The following is a 9254-nucleotide window of genomic DNA, read 5'->3' as shown; positions in this document are numbered from 1 at the left end:
AATTTATTGCAATCCCTGTACAGCAGTACTGTGAGAGGGAGGTGCAGCACTGGGAGCCATTTAAGTAAACTGCATTCAAATGAGCTGACAAAGACAAAGGTGAGTGAAGAGAGCATGGTGTGCAAAGGGATTTCCTTATCAGTCTGTGGCTGCTCTTTCATTATTCAGTCAGCAGGCTAGGTGTGGCAAGAGGACACAACGGTATCCCATCTACAGTCTATAACTGTAGCAGAGAAGGTATTGCCATTCACCTGACTGTGTTCTGTTACAGGACTGTGTAAATCTCAGGACTGAATGGGCAGAAATTAAAATCCCCAGCTATATAAATATAGTTACATTTGATGTGTTTCATCTGTGTATTTAGCTTTTCAGCTTTAAGCAAAAGTCTGGTCTTTTGGGTCTATGACTCACATTTTCCCAGTAAGCCATATGCATTCTATAGCGACCCACAAAATGCAGAAGGTGAATAAGTATAAGGAAACAATCATTGAATAGAATAATATTTCTACAGAAGATTTCCTTCACATAATAATGCAAACTGTGCGCTCATATCCTATATTTATATAAAAAGTAGATACTGTGACTGCTGGTGTTATATTGGGAATAACAGTCAACATGCAAAACCAAAACTCAGTTGATAGCTTCTAGTCAACAGAACATTGCTACTACCATATAAACACCCCAAGTTTCATTAATCCTGCCAAAATTGTAGGTATCGATGTCTATGAGCACCCAATTTCTTTTTTCAGAATTAAATCCTGTTCAAGTAGATAACAAAAACTTTTTTTGCCATACAAATAAACTTCATTATTCTTAAAATTTGTTTCTCTAATGATAGGAAAATTCAAGAACAAGGACAGCCATTATTTCACGTCTGATTGTCACATCATCTGTCAGAAAGGCTGGTGACTCATGTGTAAGTTCCGAGCAGCTAACAAGCTAACGATGGCTCTTGTTCCATAAACAATTAGATCATCGTCACTACATTTTTAACAAGGTCACCCTTAACCCCAACACATCAGGTCATAGAGTTTCCTGGACATTTGATATTGTAGAATTAAATGCAAGACAACAGGAAGAGAAGAAGGAGGAGGTGGGTTAAGCAAGAGGTCCATTGCTTCTGCTGACTTTGAATTAAAACCAACAATATTGGATTCTTCACTTGCAATCCTGACACCAGTCTCGATCCTTAGGCTTCGCAAAGAAGGCTCACCTAATTTTTGCATGTCATTATTCAATTCATTAATGTATCCAGTTTACCCATTTTACAGGAGTATATGCTGTGCTAAAGAAACAAAGGCAACCAATAAAGTAACTATATCCACTTCTTTCCTCTTGCCTCCTCCTTCATGTCTCGACACGAGGCCTCATACTAATAGATGTTGAAGAGCTATCGAAGAGACCCGTGAGTTTTATGGGCAGAGGTGACATAGTCAATTTTTCATATAAGGAAACAAAAAATAAATTTGCGTCATTTCTGCATCATATTTACGTGTATATAAATGAAAAGAGGAGCCAGTGGATTGTAAAAAAAATCATTGCACTTCATAGAGGCTCCTCAAGACAAAAATTGAAGAAGATAAAGATAGACTAATCAGGTAAACTCCATTTTTTATATAAAACAAATAATACTTAATACTATTGTATATTTGTACAACATACTACTATTGTACTTTTACAACATTTATTTCTAAGACCTGTGCAAAAGTACATCTAGCACCAATTCAAATAGCTTTCAAGCAAAGGATACAATGTTTTTAGTATTATAAAACTAAACATTTGGAAGGTATTAAATTAATATTGTATTTTCAGATAAAAGGAATAGTCCACCCACTGTTAGTGTTTGGTAGATGCTGGAAAGTTAAACCACTGACTTTTATCCCTTTTATCTTTTAGCCCTTGGGGGCTTTATTAGTGAGATCTCGGTAATCGAGTTTCTGTGTCTCCACACCTGCTGTGGTTATTTGTTTATACTATGGAGAATGCAACAGGAGATACTGGAACAACCATTGGTGGGGGAGAGTTCCCAAAATCTCCAGTTAGAAAGCACAGAGCCAGGAATAAAGGTATGGAGGTCTCCCCCAAGTACTAAAGACATATAAGAAGTCAGAGGCTCATTCAGTTTATACATATAATAATTATTATATTACTTTTGGCTGGACTGACCATTTAAAAAACAAACAGGTTTTTTGGACTTTTTGGATAGGTTGGACTTGATGGACTAATGTCTTTATTCAACCTCAAATACTATGTAACTATCTCAGATTGGCTATGGTAATACACTTTTCATAAATTGCCTATGATGTTGTACACATGTCCTCCAGTTGTATTTATAGCATAATTATTTTTACATATTTTTATTTTTGCCTTGTGTTCTTGCTTAAAATCTAGCTACAGACTATCATCTTTTTAGAATTCCACATGGAAACAGGTGTGAGAGATTCAATAGCCATATATACCAAAATGTATTTTAAATGTAAATTTTATCTGATAACAGGTGTATGATTCCAAAAGTCTCCTTTTTTACCTAGGAGTGTAGTGCATCATAAAACAGCCATTGGCAAACTTATTTGCTTATGTATTCAATAATAGACAACTTGTGCTCTGTAAACTAAAGAATATAACATACACCTCTTTGCCATAATTTTAACTACTTGCAATCTGCTGAAAGTGTTTTTTTTCTTGTCTGTATGCAATCTTTTAAAACCTTCAAAATAATTTTACTTTACAACTAAATGTTGAAGGTTCAGTTCATCTGAAACATCTTACATCATGCAGGTATTATAGCGGCAGGATAGTGGCGCTCCAAGATCTTTTGAATAGAAGCTGGGACCCAAGCGGTTTCAGTCTCTCAACTAGTTTTTTGGGGGGAGGGATCAAATTCCAAGCAGGAGGGGTAAAAATCTAAGACAGGAAAGAGGAACCAGGACCTATGATGCAGACTTTTATGTTTCCTCAACATAAAAGTTGCTGCTTGGTGACCCATTAATATGTAGTAAAAATTGAATTATTAGATGTGATTGGACTGACTCTTTAATGACAGAAGAACTATCAACTCAGGAAAGTTCTATAATTAAAATAAGCTTACTGACAAGAAGAAATGTACAGGTCTGTTCACCTAGAGCAACTAATCAGCAAGCATATTTCATTGTTTTGTGCTCTAAACTGATAAAGGATGACATGGTTTGCCGCTATGAGTTACTGTGCTTTGCACACATTGTTGCTCTCTGCACTCCTTATTGCATAGACAATATGTGTTTATTAGATTAAACATCTCTATGACAAAGTGTACAGATCAGAATGTAATGGTGGACATACAGGTTGCCTGTTTTTGTCACATAAAATAAATCTACTTTTCCAAAGTGTTCATTTTCAAAAAAGATTGAGATTTTGAGTTTCTTCTACATTTACATTTTTGTTTTACATATGTAGACTATGAGGCAGTACCATTGTAAGCCTGTGCTAAGCAAAGAATGGTAGGCTGCCATTGCTAATCTTATTCTGAAAATGCAGGTCGTCTGGCTGTCCCTGGCTTAGAACAAGCATGCAGATTAGCAAGTCAACACCAAGTCAAAACTCCTGATGTGCATACTTGTTCTGTGTCAATAACATAATGAGTATTGAAGCCAATGAATCACAATGGTAAACTGGCAACTAGCATTTTCAGAAGAAGTCAGTAATGGCAGATACTAAATTTCTCTTGGTATGTTTACTTTAAGCTACAGCCCCAACCTTCAAACTGAGCAGTCAATTCCTCAGACAATCAAATTTCTGGTTGTCTACCTACATCTTTAGAGCAGAAAGAGCAAGCAAATCATCATGTTTTGATAAAGGGGGTTCCCTGGCTCACATGTAAGTGTTTGAGAGTTATGTGAGTTCAGACAGCATTTGGGGCAAGAAGACATAAGGGGCATTTCTGATTTTAGGTCTGCTTTAAAGCCAGCCTTGCACAAAAATACAAGGTCCGCTTATTATATACTGCCCCCCTCCCCCCATTTACCAATGCAGCATTATACCTGTTTAAAGAAAGTAGCTGTGCAGAAATGTTTGAACACTTACACTGCCCCCAGCTTCTATACTGAAGAGGGTGATTTAATGAAAAGGTGCTTAAGCACAGTGCAGGATCATCATTTCCTGAGATTTGGGATCAGCATTACTAGGATCTGGCTGGAAGAATCGTGATGTCACCATCACCTAAGTTCTATGCATGAGGGAGCAGGGGTTAAGGGAAATTTTCTATTTTTTCTTCATATGTGTGGATTTATTTTACAGGTTTACAGGTGCACCAAATAAGAAATATTTAATTCTGATAGTTGCCTTTGGATACATGGTACATGGTATGCAAGCATTCTGCATGCAACTTTAAGTTTAAGTGAAGCTGTGTCTATAGTTTAACAAAAGAAACTTTTACCAAACTTTCACATTTTTATATCATCTATAAACAAATATGCCTCCGAAAATCTGGAATTTATGGTGGAAACTAAAATTAAAATGGGTTTGGCCTCTTTCTGACATAATTGAGCAGAATTCATCTGTGGGTTTCTATACATTCCTAAATCTTTGATGTTTATGTTTTTATAATATGCACAGAGAATTATGTATAATAATATGTATTAGGTTATAACTTCATATGACATGAACATATATACTGCTTTGTAGTTACATTGCACAGGGCATGGAAAGAAGAGCTGCTGGGCGAAGTTTCTTTCTGATCACAGTCCTTCTGGGGTACTGCATTGTGTTGTCATCTCCAGCCATAATCCGGAATCCAAACAGGTAATATGCAGGGTGTTGTTTTTTTCTACACTTTAGGTAAAGAGCACTACCACTTCATATGAAGGAGATTAAGTAAAGGTGGGATTCACAAAAAAGGCACTTACATAAAATAGCCACAAGCCTGTATTGGGCTCCTGTATAGACTATGATTTCAAGCTGAAGAAAATGAGTGAAGGGGACAAACATGGCTTTGCTGGTTAAAACTCAAAGAAATTATATTATAGTTCAGCCTTGTATGCAAAATAGTGGGATGAATCATTCAGCAAAACCATACCTGAGATCCTAACCCCCACCGCCATCTTCTACTGCTTCCACCTTGTAGAGTTTTATTGGTGCTAGTTTCTTCATAACCAGTAAGTAGTTGACAGATCCACCAACTTGAGGCAGTAAAATGGACCTGATGACTCTGGAGTCAAGAGCAGATGAGAGATATTAGAAGACTATGGGTGAATCTACCTATTGAAAACTTTAATGCAAATAAGAGATGACAAAAATGTACATTATATTTCACTGCTACAACAGATGGACTAAACAAATGTACAAAGTTATTCGATTCAATATGGACATTTGAAATTATTATTATTATTATTATTATTATAGATACAGTAGACTAATGATAATTACATGATAGCCACAAATCATGATTATATTAATTAAGATATACACAAAATTATGCAATGTTGCTGTGTATTTTTCATTATTCAACCATTCCATGCTATTATATAACTATTCTAATTTATGGTTCCTTTTATAGATCAATTGATAACGTTGTATTAGAATTTTTGCTACTGAAAGATTATATTCAAATGTTTTATTCTTTTATAATATCTGTCTATTTCATACTACGGTACATTACAACCCTATAGAGATTTACTTTAGTGCTAATACAGTTATACTAAAAATCATTATATTTTAGAAATTAAAGAGAGAATTGAGACAAAAAAAGAAACCCCTAGGACGGTCAACTTCTTATCTGCAAATCCTGTTTTCCCATGAAAGCGACTTCAACAGATATATTCAAAAGTATACTACATAACTGTTTACTTAATCTACTTTAAATACAAACATGTAATTCAGTTATATTACATGCCATGAAATCATATTGAGTCCTTTTATTGATTATTTCCCTTTATTCATTTCTCATTGATAGGTTAAAATGATAGCATGGCTTTGTTTAAATGTAAACTATAATGCTCTTTGGTCAATTCTATTTATCTTTTTAAGTTTTTTAGTTTAAAGATTATCTTAAAACATATTTTCCTAAGTGTATAAAGTATTTGTTTTACATATAAACATTTAATGCATAACAAAAAGTTCCCCTTAGATCACAGATTTATTTGGCTAAAGAAAAAGCAGAGCATCATGCCTTTTAGCTGGTTTTCTTTGATTGAAACCTCAAACTGAACTGTGAGATAAGGTTTGAATAAGATGAGACATTTAGCTATGTGTTTGCATTTCAAATTAAAGTCTATGTATAGTATAGTTTTTAGCTTTGCTGTCTGTGTTAAAATCTGTAAGTGTCCCATTGTGAAGATTTCCCTTCACTTCCCTTCACTTCCCTCACTTCCTGTCACGTAGATGCAATAGGAAGTGAAAAGAAATCTCTACAACGGGCTTGGGATTTTTTCTTCCACTCAGGTATCATCCAAATTGGGTATTTCCATTGGAAGATTACACTCACGTTCTTCTGGTGACAATTTTTAAAATATTGGATCTCCAATCACTTACAATTCAAGTTACAGCAGTCACCAGAACAAAAAGGGATGAGTCTACCTAGCTGGGACACAGACAGCAGTAAAAACTTGACAGGGTTTTTATTACTGTATAATAACAACTGTAAATTATGCCATTTTGTTTTTGTCCTTCTAGACTTTGGAAAATAGATCTTTCTGACCAGTCAATAAATAATAAACAGAGAAACCCCTTTATGACTGGACCAGACTCCTGGAACCAGCAGCTCCCTTCCATATTATTACACAACTGGAGTGTTAAAATGTTACCATCAAATGTTCTTCCCAATGAACCCACTGAAGAGAGAGCCAGAAAGTTACTTCTGCAGCCCATCGCCAGGCAGATTCTGTTTGGCTCTAATGAGATAGCCAGAAAGGTATTGCCAAATGATGTCGAGATCAGCAGAGCAATCTTTGACCAGAGATGGCTTCCTCCATGGCCTGCAAGTGAAGAGCTGGATAAAAGGAACATTGTGGTGGCTGATGATGCTGCTTTCCGAGAGAAGAGCAAAATGTTAACTGCTATGGAGAGACAGAAGTGGCTCAACTCATACATGCAGAAACTTCTGGTAGTGAACTCCACTTAACCAATGTTCCCTGGATAGCTGTGCATCATGTGCTTTAAGAATATATTCACTAAAATAAAAATAATGTCAACTTTTCATTGTGAGCAGTGTTCACATGTGTATGTCTTCTATATTTTTTTCACCAACTTTGCCAAATTTTACATTGTGAGGCCATTGAAATATTCAAATAAGATCACTGTAGTTACATTCATTTTAAATTACTGGAAGCAATAACTATTGATGAGTTCAGGAGGGCAAAACAAACCAGGGCTACTCTACACAGAAGAGATTGTCCAGCACCAAATCAGTGGGCTCTGGATGCCAGCTTGGTAGAAGTAGCAAGTAACCTTTATGGTCCTAAGGCTGGAAGCCCCTACAGTAATGCTGAATACATACTGTTGGTCTTATCTGCCATTAATATATTTAAAACAAAAGGATGAACTGTTGGTCTTATCTGCCATTAATATATTTAAAACAAAAGGATGAACTTTGGCTATATCAGCAGTCGAACATTTGGGGACAATTTAGGGGACTTATGGAGGGAAGCAGTGGGATCTGTAATGGACCTTCCTTTTTCCTGGGGTCTTTATATACAGCATACACCCAGTGGCGGAACTACCGCCAGTGCGGCCACACCGGGGCCTGAGCCTTCAGGGGGGGCCCAGTATCCAGTCAAACACAGCCCCGGGGCAGAGATGGGGGGGCCCGTCGGTGTCCGGCCGTACATAGACCATTGTGCAAAAAGCTCTTGTCTAGACATATGTTTTCACTAGTACCTGTCATGGATCTTCAGTGATCTGTGTTAAACTTTATTGTGTACTTGAGCACTTGAACCAGGAACCGAATTCTCAACTTCCACTGAATTATACATTTCTATACCCATCATGCATGATGGGTATAGAAATGTATAATTCAGTGGAAGTTGAGAACATTGTGGAGCGTTCCTGTTAGGAATATAGTTTTCCATTTATTAAATAAAAGTATAAACATTATACACACACATATCTTTAAATTCACTTAAATGTCAGTATTGATAGCATGATCAAATTGTTTCTCTGATGTGTTTTATTATCACGTAACAATTGTGTATGATACAATTAATTATTGGACACTGTAGAGTGCTCTGAGGCTTACAAATAACTTTAAAATTTTTGGAAGGCACCCCAAAATAAAAATCCCAGTCCTGTATCACTTTAACATTGAATAAGAACCATAGTGCTTGGCTGACACTCAAAAACTGGTAAAAAGAAATACTTTGTTGGTAGCAACCCAGGTCATGACAAACAAATATGCTACACTTACTGCACTTTGCACATTACTTTTTATTTTGCTAAATATGCTCAATAGCATTAGAAGGTTCCAAAGAAAGTAGAATGTATGGATTAATTAGTAACAGGACATTTGATTGCGTTAAAATGTATTTATGCCAAACTACAATTTTTCCAAACAATTCATATATTAAAAAGCAAATATTACACTACATATTATCTTACACAGCTTCATAATAAATTGCTTCAAAGATCTGCAAAATAAATTTAAATTAATCTTACTATAATTCCTCTAAAACTCCCAGGAATTTGTGCCACTTTTCTGTAATTTTTTCCCCTACATTAATCGCCTTCTAAACAAGGTTATCATAACATTTATATTAGCTTGTTTTGTCTGTGCTGATAGCTTGTTTTGTCTGTGCTGAAGTGACACTAAACTCAGAAGTTAAATCTTAAAAATGCATTCAAGTACCTTAATTAATAACAAAAATGTACCTTATGTGTGTATCACTAACTGTAGATCCTCAAATCATCTCTGAATTCATGCTGACCCTGTCCTGCCTCCTGGAGGGTGGCTACTTTTGTTCCTCATGGTTCATGTGTGTGTTGTAAAGTAGTCACCGCTCCAAACCTGCTCCCATGATGGACTACAATCGCATGTTTAGTTTACTAATTTGTACTGAGACTGTAGTCCATCACGGGAGTGAGCTTGGAGCAGTGACAACTTTACAACACACACAGACCATGAGGAACAAAAGTAGCCACCCCCCAGAAGGAAGGATAGTGACAGTTGAGTGATACACAAATAAGCTACATTTTTGTTAAATCAGAACTATGAGGTGAGTGCTTTTCACTCACCTCATAGTTCAAGCCCACCTGTGACAATGAGACTGTCACAGGTCGGCTCAGTAGAT

The 9254-nt window shown here is 36.1% G+C and overlaps 1 protein-coding gene across 1 annotated transcript; it reads left to right on the top strand.

Moving 5' to 3' along the window:
• Positions 1-1533: 1533 nt before the first annotated feature.
• On the top strand, positions 1534-7149 carry PTH2 (parathyroid hormone 2). Its single transcript, XM_018575521.1, has 3 exons — positions 1534-1598; positions 4660-4776; positions 6646-7149. The coding sequence occupies exons 2-3, from the start codon at positions 4676-4678 to the stop codon at positions 7091-7093; spliced, it is 549 nt and encodes a 182-aa protein (XP_018431023.1). The 5' UTR covers positions 1534-1598; positions 4660-4675; the 3' UTR covers positions 7094-7149.
• The last annotated feature ends 2105 nt before the right edge of the window (positions 7150-9254 follow it).

The sequence above is a fragment of the Nanorana parkeri genome, unplaced genomic scaffold (assembly GCF_000935625.1).
Source record: "Nanorana parkeri isolate BGI_ZX_2015 unplaced genomic scaffold, ASM93562v1 scaffold4056, whole genome shotgun sequence".
Lineage (NCBI taxonomy): Eukaryota > Metazoa > Chordata > Amphibia > Anura > Dicroglossidae > Nanorana > Nanorana parkeri.
The sequence above is the reverse complement of the archived record's forward strand: the minus strand, read 5'-3'. Positions and strand labels throughout refer to the sequence as shown.